Here is a 17,249-nt window from a genome sequence, read left to right on the forward strand (position 1 = left end):
TCGTATGGAAAAATAGGCATTTTTATATGCCATGGAAGGTATAAACCCTAAACCTTTAGTATATACCATAATACTACAGTATATACCTATTTTTTTATACCACAATAACAATATAAACCAAATTTTTGGTATATCATGGTAGCGATATATCTCGCTATGGTATATACTGAATTTTCATACCGCACCAAATATATATAATGGTATAAAAAAGATTTTGGTATAATGGTATTTTCATTTGCTGTACTAAAATCTAGTTTATCTCAAAATATACTAGACATATTGAAAAATTGGTATACTATCGGTCTTAGAAATTGGTACAGTGTCAATATGGACATGTTATTCAATTGTACTGACTATTCTATAAGGTATACAATATGAAAACTTTGGTAAGGTATATCGTACGAACTTACCCCTAAATTAAGAAAAATAAAATAAAAATGATGATATCTTTTTATAGAACTAAATTATGAAAGATAAAATTGACACAATTCTAAAAATTATTATAAATATATAGACATATATTTCCTCCCTTACAAGCTGCTTAATGCGTATCTTTTGAGTACAAAATAAAAGAAAGTAGATGTTTAAAGACTAGATATAGATTAAAAAGTGAAAATAATGTAAGTAGCTTAAGACAACCAGATATGAAATAAGGTGAAGTAGATTGAGATGAAGGGATAGTATATAAATGCATGTATATATATGTATGGTAATTTGGTTATAATGGACACTTCAATTTCAATCAATAAATAATATACTACTACTAACAATTTATAATAACTTACCAACTTTATCATATCAATTTTCAGAATGGATGGCCATGAGAAGGGAAAAACCAATGAGACAGGCAATGAAACGATGAACGGAGCTGCTCCTGAGGCCGCCCATTCCCGCCGTGAATCAGTGGTGGCGCGGCTGCTGGTAGCTCTTCACTTCCTCCGCCTTTGGCTGAATAAGTGATCCAAAATTATAGAATCGAATCAAATGTTTTAATTAGTCTAAACCCTTGCATGCATGCCTATATATTAGATATATATGTCCATTAATGGGAAAAATGAGAGATTTGGACTCCTAAGATTGTGGAGAATGAGTCCAAATCCCAATATTTGTGGGTCATGTAAAGGTTATGAATATTATTACTTATATTAATATGCGTCACATATTATTTAAGTTAGTCAGTCAGCATTCTTAAATGGACTCTGATTATCATTTCTTAGCTTTAAGTATTTTTTTATTTATAGAAAAAATGTGTATATTGATGGATTTTTTGGCCATGTACGACTAGGTCTGGAGTAGGGGTGGGTCGATACGATATATCGTATCGAAAACGTTGTATCGTGTATCGTATCGAAAATATCGATATGAAAGAATTTCATATCATTATCGTATCGAAAGTTTCGATATAAAAAAAATTCATATCGTTATTGTATCGATATTTCGATATATCGTACCGAAATTCGATATATCGTTAAATATCGAAAATAAAATATCGATATATATCGAAAATATCGATATATCGAAAATTTTCGATATATATCGTATTTTCGATATAAAACGATATATCGCGATATAAGGAAATTCATATCGTTATCGTATCGAAAACTTACGATACGATATCGTATCGTATCGAAAATTACGATATATCGAAAATTCGATAATTTTTCGATATTTTTCAATACGATACGAGCGATATATCATTTTTTCGGTATTTTTCCCCAGCCCTAGTCTGGAGTACATAATAAAGAAGAGAACAACAAACCCTTTTTTTCGCTATAAAGTTTAGTTTGTACACTTCTTCACAAATAATTTTATATTTTGTTGATCATGCAGAAGACATGAATGAAACTTTTATACAGTGACACACAGAGACGAAGCCAGAAACTTTACGTTGGGGGGCCCGAGGTTTAGGTATTTTTTAGTGTTGGCATCGTCGAAAATTTTTTTAGCATCAGCAATGGAGAATTGCAAAAGATATAGTAGATGAATAATGGGAGGAAAAAAAAAAAGAATGCATAATAGAAATTAGAATTATGCTAGTACTATATGTGCTTATTATCCTTATAAAACAAGGTGCAAGTAAATTAGAGTAATATAAAACTAAAAGTTGGATATATGCAAATAAAATAGCAGTTAGAGTAAAATTATTAGACATAAAAGTGTAAGAAAATAAAATAAGGATATATTTTTTTTTTATAGGTAGAAGGATTTGAACTTGAAAACAAAAAAATATACTGTAATTAAGAAACTAAAACAAATTCTTGAAAGTAAAAGTGTAAAAATAATGATTTGTTACTTAATGAATTGAATTTTGGGAACATCAAATAAACTCCTAGATATAAGAGTGTAAAAAATAAAGCAAAGAAAAAAAAATTGAATTTTAGGCTCAAGAGGGGGTCAACTTGGGAGCATAAACATGCAAGTAAATTGTGCAAAGGATAAAAAAATGAACAATTTGCTGGCTTAGGGATTCGAACTCAGGTAGTGCAAGAACAATGACTTGGGCTAAAACCAACTGGGCTACTCACAATCTTTATCTTTGTAATACTAGTATATTTATAATAATAATTGTATAAGCCGGGGGTGGCTTCGTCACTGGTGACACATCATCATATAATGTTAGTATGCCTTGAATCCGTTATAGTTTGCCGCTAGCCGAACAGGAGTCTCACTGTGTATTGGGCCTAGCCCGTTGTCTGTGTGCCTATTTATATAGAAGTAGGACACATAACTCTGTAATATGAAAACACTCTGAATAATATTTGTTCTCCATTTCCGCCCGTGGACGTAACCAATGCAACGTTGGTGAACCACGTAAATCTGTGTCTTCTTTACGTTTTCTATTTATCTCGATTACACAATTGCTCTATTCTGTCACACCATATAATATACTCACGACTAACCACATAATACATATTTACACAAGAAATAACATTATTTATAATAAAATATTTAAAGGAGGTAGTTTGTTATGCAAATAAAACACAATAAAATCACTATCAAGGTAATTATTGATACCCCTCTAACTGCTTTCTGGATTGCCCAATATCTACATTCAAAGGTGGACACATAAAAAAAATATTAGTAGGAACTAGTCTAACACTTACTATCTAACTAAGAGATGAAATAGTTTCTACTCCTTCTGTCGCTTAAAATTTGGCACCATCTGACCTTACACGAGTTTTAAGAAATGTAGTAGAAAATGGGTTAAAAAAGTTAGTGGCATGTAAGTCCTACTTTTATATATTAGTTTTAAAATAAAATATAAGTGAGAATGAGTTAGTGGAATGTATGGTCCACTACTAAAAATGGTAAAAGTGAAAGATGACAAATTTTAGGGACGGACGAAAAAGGAAATAAATGACAAATTTTCAGGGACAGATGGAGTATGTTATAGTGGTGTTTGTGTTGCTAAAGTGCTGATAACTAAAGTATGCATATTCTCATTGACCGAAAACATTGCAGAATTTGTTTGATCGTATCACAAAAAATATCTTGAAAACTTCTTTCTTGACCATATTTCTTTTTTCGATGTATGTGCATGCCCCTTAATCAAGTGCAGTATTTTCTTTGTACTATATCACGAATAGCAAATACTCTCCCCTCCGGTCCCATAAAAATATGTGCACTTTCTATTTTCGTCCGTCTTACAAAAATATGTGCATTCCATTAATTCTGAAAAGTTATATCAATTTAATAATATAAGTCCTACTATCCACTAACACTACTTTAACTATCATTTTCATTCTCTCTCTTACTTTATCATACAATTATCCTCATCTCTCTTACTTTACCAATTTTGTCTTAATTCTCGTGTCATACCCATTGCCTATATTTATATGGGACGAAGGGAATATCTGGCCTTGGTTTGGTTGTACTGGATCACTAATCATTCAAAATCCAATTCATCTTCTACTTGAGGTTGAGTTCTTACTAATTCAAAAACGGATTCAATTGGAGAAGAAGAGTTACCTCTACATATTTTTTTAAAGAAATATTACATCTTCTATATAGAAAACCCTTTTTATAAATTAGAAATCCAATGTATATTTACATATCAATTTCTCATAATAAAATAAATATGAATTACTGTACAAAACAAGTTTTTGGCATAATAAATAAAATGGATATTGGCACCTAATATCATGGAACTTTCAAAAGGTTGGTTTTTCCATGAACTTTGAAAATTGACAAATAATATCACGAACTTTACCCTTAGTTTGTTATTTTCCACCAATGAAAAAATTCCGGCAAATAATATCATGATACAGATTTTTTTTCGTGATTTCTCGACTACAACTTCGAGAGCTTCAAGTTTTTCAATCTTTGAGGATAGTTTTTCTTGAAGCACACCATCCAAAATTGTTATTCAATCTATTAATATAGTTGAAATTTTTCTTTGGTAATATAGTTATACATCAAAATTTTGTATTAACGCATCATAAAATTAGCTTTGTAACTCAATAATTAGGCTAAGTAAATGCATTAGCAGTTGTTTACTACTATTATTTCCTTCGTTTCTTCATAGTTGAGTCATTTTTTCATGTTGGACAATTCTTTTATAGTTGAGTCATTTCTATATATGGTAATAATGAAATCACTTTTTCTTTCTTACTTCAATCTCCGTCTTAGTTTATTTTTCCAAAATTATGCACTTTTCTAATTTATTCTTTCTACTTTTTTCTTTCTCTTACTTTATCTATTGTATTATCTACACACTTAACACACTAAACATTCACATATCAATAATATTCAATTATTAGAAAAAAAAAATTACAAACTTTAAAATCCACAATATTCAAATAAGGGAATTTGGTTTGATAAAATAGAGTGCTACTGACGCACTGCATGCTAGATTCCTCATAAAGAGTGGGGATGGTACTTTAATACCATTCTCTCATTGAGAGGTTGAAGTGGTCTTGCGTTATCTTTGAAACCCTGTATTAGAAATAATCATATTAATATTAATTAATAAAAAATAAAAACTAATTTTCTATGTATATATATATTCATATAAGTTACGAACATAGTCGTGAATTGAAGAAAAAAATGATAAGGTGATGCTAACAAGTCGGAAAAAGTATCTCAAATGCCATATCACATCATCGAGTCTACACGAACTCAAATTTTATTAAATTTATTTGTGAAATTTGATGTAAATTTTAACCTTGTTATATATGTACATATACAATAAAGCTAAAATTTATGATGGTTGTACTCACATCATGGACAACTTTCCTCAATGTTGTAATTTGCTCCTTTGATGCTGTTCTCACCTAAATTTAAAAAAAAAAAAACAATTTTAAGAACCCCAAACCATTGCATGTCATTTAATTTCTTATTTCTTTAATTTATATTAGTGGTATTATTGTTTAGGATATCAAATTGACCTTACTAAGGAGTATCCAGAGAACATTTTCTGTGCATGGAGGAGATGTGAGAGAACCCATATATCTATAATACTTTCTGCTTCCAAACTTGATATCCCATGGATCAACATCACCCAAGTCAATTTCTTCTTCACCTTTTGTTAAATTATTAATACTCTCTAAAACCTGCATTCGATAAAATTTTCATTTGTTAGTACAAGTTCTTCCACATTCTTCCGCATAAGATCTAATTGGTGAACAATAAATTTCAACATTTGAAAGTTCGAATTCGAATCACAATCCCATGTTGAGGCCTTTTGATTTACGAGCATCTAAAGAGGAAGTTATTGTAACAATTAATTATGCGTATTGTAATCGGTAAGATATTTTTTCACCAATCAATGCAATGAATATTCTATTCACCTTAGTAGGTACATGTGCACCAAAGTGTGTGAGTTGTAACTAGAAAATAATCCATCCGTCTCATTCTACTCGTACTTTTCATTGTACAACGTAAATTTAAGCATAAATAATTAGTGATATAAAATTAGCATTTCAAGTACTATAATAAGAGAACCTAAATAAAGGAACACTTAACTAAATCTAATATCTTAATTAAATAACTTAATTTTTTACTTAAAATAAAAAATAGTGCAAATAGTTTGAAAAGATCCGAAATGAAAAGTGCAACTAACATGGGACATGGGACGGATGGAGTAAGTTACATTATTGCTAAATGACTATTTTACCCCTTACCACTTACCTTATTGAGAAAATGATCAGAACGTCCTAAATGATATAGAATAGCAATTACAGCAAACTGTCCTTCGGAGCTTCTATGGACCATATGCAGTTCCATGTTGTACCTATAATGAAGGTACAATCTTACAATAACACTATATTCATTTTCATCAAAAGTTGTTTAGGTCATATCACACGAGATCATCTATTGTCATATTCTTTTAATCTACTTACTTATTCCAATTCACCAACATTAACCAACAAAGTCAACAAAATGCAAAATTGATACAGTAGAAATATGAACCTTCTTCCTCCGACCGTATGTTCCGAAGGCGTGTGCCAATGACACTGTACTAAATCGTACTTGTTGCCAGTGAGATGTACGCTCCCGGCATATCTATTCCATTCAACCTAACAATAACAGTTAAAATCATACATGACGTCTCATGTTCAATAATTTTCTTGATTAAACTCATTTATATCCTTAAACAAACAATGTAATCAACAACATAGTCATACCATGATGTCATGTCCTCTATTCCTTAATACAGCAAGAGCTGGTCTATAGTTTCTTCTCAATTTCCCTATTTGAGACGAAAGCATAACTCTTTTCTTGGTAATATTGATTGGGGATTGGAAATTTCCAATTGAACATAATTTCCATTCTTCTTTGAGACTTCCCCAGTATTCTGGCCCTTTTGAAGAATTCTTCAAATATGAAAATTCATGTTCATTATCTGTAATTAGGATACATACTGTTAAATTACTAAGTGAGTTCTATTGCAATAAGATATATTATTGAAATTACAAAAAACAATTCTCTCCTAATTGTTTCTTATAGTTTCAATATGAAAATTAATGTATAATTTGTGAAATAGTTAACAATGATTTTAAAACATTGCAACTAACACATTTTTATGGCTCCTTTGCTAGGAGTGATCAAAGTGTATAGTATAAACACAGGTAGGAAAACATACTAAAATATCATTATTCTGCATTGTATCATTTTCCCGCATTTATTGTACTAAACAAACAAAAAATATATTTAAATATACGTATACTGTGATTTTTAGTACAATATGTTATCATACTGAAAGCTCTTCGTATGGTAACAATGTGCATTTTATACGCTGAGAAACTCTAAACCTTTAGTGTATATATATTACTCCCTCCGTCCTATAATAGATGTCACACTTTCCTTTTTAGTTTGTTTCACAGAAGATATCACATTTATTTTCTTTTTTTAAAGTTCTCTCTCACATTAATATAAATATACTATTTTCTCTCTCCACTTAACACATAAAACAACATCTCTTAAAATTCGTGCATTTACCTAAGTGTGCCATCTGTTATGGGACGTAGAGAGTACCATAATATTACAATATATACCTATTGTTTTATACCATGATAGCAATATGTACCAAATTTTTGGTATATCATGGTAGCGATAGTATATCGCTACGATATATACTGAATTTTCATACTATACCAAATATATATAATGATATAAAAAAAGATTTTGGTACATCGGTATTTGATTATGTTGTGCTAAAATTCACTATATCTGAAAAATATACTACTATCTAGATTTCAGTATGGCATTCTAAAAATTGGTACAATATCAGTCTTGAAAATTGGTCTGTCTCAATATAGCCAAAAATTTGATATAGATGGACATGTTATTCACTAGTATTCTATAAGGTATACAGTGTGAATATGAAAGCTTTGGTAAGGTATATCGTACTGATTTATCTCTAAAGTAAAAATAGAAAAACATGGTTAAAATGGTGATATTTTTTTTATAATGAATTAAATTAAGAAAGATAAAATTGACATAATTATAAAAGTTAATATTAATATATAGACGTATATTTCCTCCCTTCCATGCTACTTAATGCGTATCTTTTGAGTACAAAATATAAGAAATAGATGTTTAAAGATTAAATATAAATAAAAAGGTGTAAATAATATAAGTAGCTTAAGACAACCCAAGTATAAAATAAGATGCAAGTAGCTTGAGACTAATGGATTAGTCTATAAATACATGTATATATATTTATGGTAATTAGATTATAATCTGCACTTTGGGGGTAGGGGGGGCCTTGTCCCCCATCAATTTTTCTTTTAACCTATATATGTAAACAAATATCAACATGTGAATTTTGTAGCGTAGTTGGTTGGAGACTATGACTGCTGTCCTATCACGAGTTCGACTCACGTTTTTACTGTCTATTTTTGGAACATAAATACTATTTGTTCTCTTTTATACCACTAATTATGCTAATTTTAGTTCTTCGTCACTTCGTAATTGTTTTCTTCCATTATTACACTCATAATAAATATTAATAGTAATTTGGGCCACCCACCGTAAAACTTTTGGCTTCGCCACTGGTTATATTAGACACTTAAATCAATACATAATACTACTAACAATTTATAATAACTTACCAACTTCACCATCTCGATTTTCAGAATGGATGGCCATGAGAAGGGAAAAGCCAATGAGATAGGCAGTGAAACGATGAACGGAGCTGCTCCTGAGGCCGCCCATTCCCGCCGTAAATCAGTGGTGGCGCGGCGGCTGCTGGTAATTCTTCACTTCCTCCGCCTTTTGCTAAATAAGTGATCCAAAATAATAGATCTAATCAAATGTTTTAATTAGTCTAAACCCTTGCATGCATGCCTATATATTAGATATATATGTCCATTAATGGGAAAAATGAGAGATTTGGACTCCTAAGATTGTGGAGAATTAGTCACAAATCCCAATATTTATGGGTCATGTAAAGGTTATGAACATTAATATGTGTCACCAATTCTTAGCTGATTTTGTTTTCTAGCTTCCTTGTTGTGCATTATTGACATTATGTCCGTTTTATTGTTATTTAAGTTAGTTACCATTCTTAAATAGACTCTGATTGTCATTTCCTACCTTTAAGTATTTATTTAATTATAGAATAAATGTGTATATTGATTTTTTGGTTATGTACAACTAGGCCCGGGGATGAATAACTTTAAATTTTCGCTATATTTTTTGATGCATAATAAAGAAGAACGAACCAATTTTTTTAACTCTAAAGTTTAGTGTGTAGACATCGCACTTCTTCACATATACTATTTCATTATCAATACAATACTAAATAATTTTATATATTGTTGATTATGCAGAAAACTGAATGAAACTTTTATACAATGACACATCATCATATATTATACTCACAAGTCACAACTAAGCACGTAATACATTTTACACAAAAATAACATTGTTTATAATAAAATTTTAAAGGAGGTAGTTTGTTATGCAAATAAGTAATACATATCTTATGTCCGCTATTTAAATTAAAGTCTCATTTTTGTTATTTTAAAATGGCTTTAATTTAAAATCCTATTGATTTTTTCCCATTTTAGGTAGGTGGACCCAATATTCAACTAACTCATTACACTCACATTCTATTATTAAATAAATATATAAAAATGGGATTCATATTCTACTAACTCATTTTTCTATTTTTGTTAATAAAGTTCGAACAATTTATTAAAACTCTACCTAGTCCAAATGAGGCTATAAATATAGGACGAAAGAGTAATAAAATCATTATCAATGCAGTTACTGAACCCCCTCTAAATACTTCCCGGATGCCCCATCCAATATCTATATTCAGTAATGGACAGAGAAAAAAAATATTATTCTACTAATACTTAGTGGTGGATGTTAAAATATATTACTAGTAAAAGTTCTAAGTATATATGGATGACAAACATGGATTTTGCATGTTTTTAATGGCTAGATTTGACTCGTTTCAAATGTCAATCATGCCAATTATGTTTTTAAATTGCATATGCTATACATTTGGTATTTTTAATGTGTTTGTTGATAAATGATAGAAAAAGATAGAAAAAGGTGCAAAAAGGCCAAGGTGCAGCAGCCTCTGTTCGAGCTTATTCTGCCAGCGATTTTGAAGTCCTATCAGTGCTTAATGTATACCATTCTCTTCTTCTTCGAAAGAGTTTCGCGTGGATATCTCGCACGTCTCAATCGGAGTTCTTTGGAGAAAGTTATGGCTATTCTACGAACATTGCGCAGTGCAGTCAAAGCTGGCGGGAATTTAGGCGAAAATTCACGGAAGAAAAGAAAGTATTATATTGTGAAGCCCAATCTCTCCTATTTCTTGAAGGCCACGAAATTATCAAAAAATAAACCTTTTTCCAACCTATAAATACCTCTAACCTAATTCATAATCTCTATCTCAGAGCCTCCAATCCTTCTCCCTCTCTACCTTCTTCCATCCAACAATCCACACATAATCATCCATCTTCCATTGGAGCGGAGCTCTGCAGATCCAGGCAAGAGAAGACTGGAGATTGAAGATTCAACTATTTCTTTCATGTCTCGTACTTTATTCGTAGTTTTTACTTGTCTATGAGTAGAACAACTTTTGTGGATTTTTTTGGTGAAGATATTCAATTGATTTTCCTCGTTAGCTCTTGCAGTTATTTGATTTATCCTTGTGTTTTCTATGTTCAATTGATTAGCTATCTTTTGAATACATGCTAGAGTTGATTAGAGTACTCGGGAGACGAAATAATTGACTTGGACGAGGGATAATTCACACTTTAATTCAATAGAACTCGGGAGAGTTGAGGTTTCATGTGAGGCCATTGGTCTTACAATCTTTTAGGAGTTAGGTCTAAGAATTAGAAGGGGACTTCAATTATTACACTTAATCTACGAATTTCTCACCTCGGGAGGGGGTTTAATCTAGTTAAGTGACCGACTTAATAACTCTAGAGACCGTAATTCAAGGAAGTCAATTGTGTTTTGAATCCTTAAATTCTACTTTCTTACGATTGCTTTGTATTATTTGATTTTATGTTTTTTGTTATTTGTTCTTTTATTTTCAGTCTAGTTTAATTAATCCAAAACCAAAAACTCTGTCTCTAGATAGTATGTGATGCTTAGTATATGGTAGTCAGTTGCAATCTTATTCCCTGTGATCGATATCCGGTACTGACCTTTAGCTATACTAGATCTACCCTGTATGCTTGCAGGTATTTTTAGTGCTAATAAATAGTGCATCAATGGAATATACGCTTAGAATATAAACTTAGGGCCGCGTTATATAGCGTCGCATTATAATGCTAACTAATTTTCATTCCGAACTCTCAATTTTGTATGTTAAAATTATCAACACATGATATAAATATATTAACATAAGACTGTTGACATATTAAAGTCCTTGCATTTATATTTAAATTTATATGTTGTATTGATAAAATTATATCTTCGTGTTAATAATATTAAATATACTATATCGAAGTTCATAGTTTGCATTACAAATTAGTTAGCATTTGATCACCGCCCTATGCAGATATATGTATATATGAAAAATAATACTTATCATATAAAAATCATAACACAATAACTATAAAAAGTGTATAAATATTTTATATGTAAAACTAGTCCGACACATATCTAACTAAAAAAATGAAAAGTTTCATGTTACAATTGTGTTTGTGTTGCTACAGTGATGATAACTAAATTCTGCATATTCTCATTGATTGAAAACATTGCAGAATTTGTTTGATTGTTTAAAAAAAATTCCACGAAATATCTTGAAAATTTCTTTCTTAGATATACGTGCATGCCCAATTAATTGGAAATACCCCTTAATCAAGAACAGAGTATTTTCTTTGTACTATATCACGAATGGCTTTGGTTGTACTGGATGTCTGGATCACTACTAATTTCATTTAAATCTAGTTCATCTTCTACTCGGGATCGACTTCGTGCTAATTCAACAACGGATTCAATTGGAGAAGAAGAAGAGTCACACCCTACATATTTTTTTAAAGAAATATTCCATCTTCTATATAGAAAGCCTTTTATAAATCATAAATCCAATATATTTAAATTTCAATTTGTCATAATAAAATAAATATGAATTACTGTAAAAAAAAAACAAGTTTTTGGCATAATAAATGAAAAAGAAAACAATAAAAAAATTGAAGAATGAAGATTACCGATGATAATTAATCACAAAAAAACTTCTCGTGCTCCTCCTGATGGCTTAAGAAGAAACTGTGAAGTGTTTGATTTAGGAATAGGGATATATTTAAATAAGATTATGCTTAGTATTTATTGAAAATAAGTTGCTTAATTTCTAACGGAATATGGTTTTTGGTTGAGAGTATATAGGTCAACTAATTTTGTAAAGTTTAATTCTTTTACTTTTATCGTTTAGAAGCAATGTGTTAAATCTGTAACCCCATACTAAACTATTTATTTTTTTATTTTATAGTTTTGAGGCAATTATATAAAATTAAATTTGTGAGACAAACCTATACTCATGGAATTCTTTTATTGTTCTATTAATCTTATGGGTCAAATGTCTCGGCCATAATAAAGATTATTTAAGTTTTGAAGCGAGGATGATATTTATTAAAATAACAATAGTAAAGATATCAATCACTAGTTATAAACAACTAAGCTATTTTGAAAATTAATTCTTTGATTAATTATTAACATTACTTTATGAAAACTGAAAAACTAGGGCACCAGCTCCAGAGAACTCCTGGGAAAGGCCTCCCATTGATCGATCTCACTATATTTGCTACCCTAGTCTCTGACCAGCACTGCGTGCTATTTGTTGGAACCAAATTAATGATTCACATAAATTATGCATGTCTAATACGATTGATAAATATAAAGTGAAAGCATACATCGATTCAGATTCATGATATTTGATGGTTCTGAAGTGTGAAGTTGATCTTCCTAGTGTCAAGACTTTTACAAAGAATCTTTTTATTTTATTTTATAACGTTGATAGGAATGAGAATATGTCGATGTATTCACAGGTTGCACTTGGGGACTATGATTCTGTATTTAGAGAACGAGTCCCTAATTTCATTATAATTCTTATTTTATTCATTAAAAATACTGATAGGGACTTCACTGCATATTATTTAGATAATTATTATGAAAAAAAAAATATTCATACAAAATATCAAAGTTACAACAACAAAATACATAAAAATATACAGTCAAGAAATGAGTTTATGTATTTCTATCCACGTCTTATTTTAACGGTGAAAAATGAGACGCACCACTGCGAAAAAAATGCCTCAAGTAACTACAGAGGAAGTATTATAACTTGTTTTAACTGTATGCCACGTCTTGTTAACTAGACAACAAATTTGTGAATATTATCCTCCAATTCCTATTAAATGTCACATATTTGATAATTGTGATTTTAAAAAATTGTTTGACTTTGTTAGTAAAAGTGGGTAGAAAAAGTTAGTAGAATATGAGTTCTACTTTTATATATTAGTTTTATAATTAAATATAAATTATAATGAGTTAGTGGAATGTCGGATCTTCTACTAAAAATGGTAAAAATGAAATGAGAGTTATGAGACATTTATTAAGGACAGTAAAGTATGAGATATTTAATGGGGACAGGAAGGAGTATATGTTAATAAATGTTATTTGAATTATTAAATTATTTGATAGTCAAAAAATCGCATATGTTGAAGCATTAAAAATTATTCAAAAGCCACTTGAAAATTACAAAAGAGAGTGTTCGACGTTCAATGCATTTAAAAGCAGATATTATTTAAACTTTTATTAACTGAAAAATGTAACACAAAAAATGACACAAGAAACAAGGCCTAATTAACAAGGAAGTTGTTTATACATAAAATTATGACATTTAGATAAATTATAACCATAAAATTATTTTAATTCGGTTACCTATTAACTGATAACTAATTGAATATTCAACCCTACTTCTTTTTGCTCTTTTACTGACTTTTTAAATTATAGTGTACAGTAATCAGGTACAATACATGCATGAATTCCACAATTCTCATTCCCCTCTACTAATATGTACACTTATTATCTGGCTACATTTATTTCATTCTTTTTAATTGTTTTTTCCGCTTGGAATTTCGTCGTTGGCCCTCGGGAAAATCCTTTGCCCGGGGGCCAAGATGGCAAGGGGGTCATACAACATTTTCCTCCTCAAGAAAATCTCCCATTTTGCTCCAAAATGCTCCCTCCACTCTTGTGTGCTATTGTAATGGGGCAAATACTGTTTGATCCCCAGATTTGAGTCACTAATAAACTTTACAATCCGTCTATTTCGCGCTAAAATGGCATCCAGACCGTCTTTCCCTGCAGAAGACGGCACTGCTGAGCTCAAGAACGCGACCAAATAAAAGACATCCTCATCAGGCGTCACCAAAGATGTCCCATTTTTCCATCTATACAAATCAAATTCCAATATATGCATCAAATTTTGAAAACATAACATTGTGATCCGTTGCTAACTCATTGAAATGTCAACATAAACTTAGTTGATATTTTAATACACTATGTTAACATTTTAATGTGGTCGTGTTTATATTTTTAATAAAGCACCCCGTAACATTTCAATATATGTATAAATTAGTACTACCTGGATTTATTAACAGGGTAGATCAAAACAGGGCCATTGCTTGTATCCTTGACAATGTTGTGGAAGACTTCCTTAGCAAAGCCATGGATGCTGCTTTTTGGCACAAGTAGATTCAGCCACGGATGAGGCACGTCCCACAGGTTGTTCTCGCGGAGTTTCATCTCCGACACGTGGACTCTGTCTAAGAAGTCCACGTAGGAGACCTCGGACATGAACAGGGTCGGGCGAATGAAGCTCAACTCGGCTAAAAGGCTGTCCACTTCCTGCATCAGAACAAAATTGAACTCGTGCACAAGTGAAATACGAGATTAATGGTATCGATGAACCTCACCCGTTCAATCTCGCCAACGTCATCTAAGTTGAAATACTTTGCCAGTTCCAAGCAGAACAGAACCCTTCCTTCGGAAGAGAACTGTTCTGCTTGGACTGGATCCTTCGGGTTGAAGGAGGATCTCCAGTTGTTTAGCAGTCCGGTTCTGTTTATCACGACGAATCCTTCCAAGTAGTCAAGAGCGCCTCGTGAAGAGGATATGAGACGCTCTTGATCGTTGGTGAATGCGGTGAAATCAGAGTATAATGCTCTGATCCATTTCACCTTCAAGGAGAGGGATGTAATCATATAAATAAATCATGTTGTTTCATTTTATAGTAACAAAGATTTGTTTTATCACCTTCGCCGGAGCTGGTTCCAGAGCGATTCTGGCCTCTGTGATGATCCCAAATTGGCCTAATCCGCCGAGAACTGCGTTGAAGAGATCGGCGTTCTGCTCGTCGGAGCACGTAACCACATCTCCCCTGCCTGCAGTTATTGCTAATTAGAAACTTTGTACTGCTTCCCAAAAAAGAAACTTTGTAAACGGGCACGTGTTTGAATGCAAAATGGGTAAAGTAAGAGAGATTAAGAGAAAAAGTAGTGAAATTAATGTTAGTGGATTATGTGATCCATTTTCTAAAATGGAAAGTTTCTATTTTTCGAAAACAAGAGAATTTCTATTTTTTGGAAAGGGAGTACATAATTCTCTTTTTTTTGTGGGATGCATGAGATGACTGACCTGTGACGACGCCTAGCCGGTAGACATTGTTGATCTGAGGGCCGTGCCGGAAAGCCTGGCCGCTGATGCCGGCGTTGGAGAGAGTGCCGCCGACGGTGAGGTGGAGGTAGTCGGTCCAAGATTTGGGAGTGAGGCCCCTTTTGAGGCTCTCATGGAGGATGTTTATCCATAGCTCACCGGCCGAGACGTCGACATAGGGGTAATGATCCGCGGTGTGGAACACCATCCGCGGGGATTTGTAGGACTCCATGTGGATGACCACGCCATTGGGGGCCAGGGACTGGCCCTCGAGGGAGTGGCCGTGGCCGCGGGCGGCCACGGTGAGGTGGGAAGTGAGGCCTAGGTTGAATACATGTTTGATGATATGGGCAATGTTGGAGGTGGAGTTTGGGTAGAGGACTGCTGTGGGCATGAGATGGTATCTATTGCCAAAGTCTTTAGATGCATGGTTGATGTTGTGGAAGCTTAGGTTGCCATAGAGAGTCATTGTGTAAAGTGAAGGGGGGTTGGTGGGGAGGTGGTTTCTATTGGTTGTGATACCAAGCAAGAAAAGTAGTGCTATTTTGAAAACTAGAGGCTTTAGTCTAAAGAGTTTGTTGGATTGTGATATGAACATGTCTCTTAATTGTTATTGTAGGATTTGTAGTAGAGTCTCTCTCTCTCTCTCTATATATAATGTATTGATGTTAATAGAGTGGTGAAAGATTCACAAGAAAATATAAAGGCGAGGTGATGTAGTAACGTAGGCGAGAGGAAAAGTACTATTGTTCCTATCTTAATAGAAAATTACATATTTTAAAACTATTTATATAATTATGTAAAGATGAATGACCTAACCTAATACTAATCCATCGTGTTATGGATGCCCTTATAGGTTTGTGTTAAAATGACAACCCCTCTTAAAGTGACACCGTGACACTACTTATACAACAATATTATAAACGCTACACAGCAATATCCAACACGCTATACATCAATCTATAGACAGCAATATCCATTGATGTATAGCGTGTTGGATATTGCTGGACAAGAAAAATTGTTGTATAAAGAGCAACAAATTGCTGGCCGAGTTTTTCAACTTTTTTTTTTACCACGTGGCAGCTTATTATTCGTCCACGTGTATAAATGATTGGCTAGGAATGGTGGTATGGTGTTATTTTAAGGGGTGGTGGCACCCTAACATGCCCATGCCCTTATATAGTTATATTGAACTTTTATTTGTTTGATAGCTTAGGGTGATAGATACTTGACCTACAATATTATGGTGGGAGTTTAGAGGCCCCATATCTTCTTTAAACATTATAGAGACCGATCATATAACTACTCCATGATATGTGTGATTTGTGACCCAAGATTTGGAGCCTATCATTTTATGTGTTACTGTATAATTTGAGTTTCTGATTTTTATTTTATTTTAAAAAGAGTTCCGGCAGGAGGTGAGATCTAAATAGATTGATTAGTTTTTATGTTACTACTATATAACACATTCATGAATAATATTGCACTCGTTAAACTTCTATTAAATACCGAGTGTATATTATATTGAAAGTAGTGGTCATGGACCCAAAATGTGGGCCACAGAGGATTTAGTCATGTGATGAATCGATTAAAATGGGATAAGGAGGTGTAATTTG

General features: G+C 32.1%; 2 protein-coding genes across 6 annotated transcripts; both read right to left on the minus strand.

Annotated features, from left to right (window-relative positions):
* Positions 1–4,736: 4,736 nt before the first annotated feature.
* On the minus strand, positions 4,737–8,741 carry LOC125211091 (alpha carbonic anhydrase 7-like). The gene is made up of 7 exons (XM_048110780.2): positions 8,556–8,741; positions 6,627–6,844; positions 6,412–6,518; positions 6,130–6,232; positions 5,388–5,552; positions 5,220–5,273; positions 4,737–4,935 (listed from the first exon to the last, which is right to left on the minus strand). The coding sequence occupies exons 1-7, from the start codon at positions 8,656–8,658 to the stop codon at positions 4,858–4,860; spliced, it is 828 nt and encodes a 275-aa protein (XP_047966737.1). The 5' UTR covers positions 8,659–8,741; the 3' UTR covers positions 4,737–4,857.
* A 5,134-nt stretch (positions 8,742–13,875) lies between these two features.
* Positions 13,876–16,299, minus strand: LOC125216365 (cytokinin dehydrogenase 6-like). 5 transcript variants are annotated; one of them, XM_048118055.2, is made up of 5 exons: positions 15,616–16,296; positions 15,235–15,362; positions 14,895–15,158; positions 14,564–14,826; positions 13,876–14,369 (listed from the first exon to the last, which is right to left on the minus strand). In XM_048118055.2, the coding sequence occupies exons 1-5, from the start codon at positions 16,229–16,231 to the stop codon at positions 14,030–14,032; spliced, it is 1,611 nt and encodes a 536-aa protein (XP_047974012.2). In that variant the 5' UTR covers positions 16,232–16,296; the 3' UTR covers positions 13,876–14,029. The 5 variants fall into 5 exon arrangements, 3 of the variants coding, with proteins under 3 accessions (XP_047974012.2, XP_088923656.1, XP_088923657.1); XM_089067530.1 differs by having other exon boundaries at positions 14,116–14,280; positions 15,616–16,298; XR_016136614.1 differs by having other exon boundaries at positions 14,170–14,280; positions 14,564–14,815; positions 15,616–16,299.
* Between the last annotated feature and the right edge of the window lie 950 nt (positions 16,300–17,249).

The sequence above is a fragment of the Salvia hispanica genome, chromosome 3 (genome assembly GCF_029641045.1).
Source record: "Salvia hispanica isolate PSC_SH4W2 chromosome 3, Shi_PSC_v1, whole genome shotgun sequence".
Lineage (NCBI taxonomy): Eukaryota > Viridiplantae > Streptophyta > Magnoliopsida > Lamiales > Lamiaceae > Salvia > Salvia hispanica.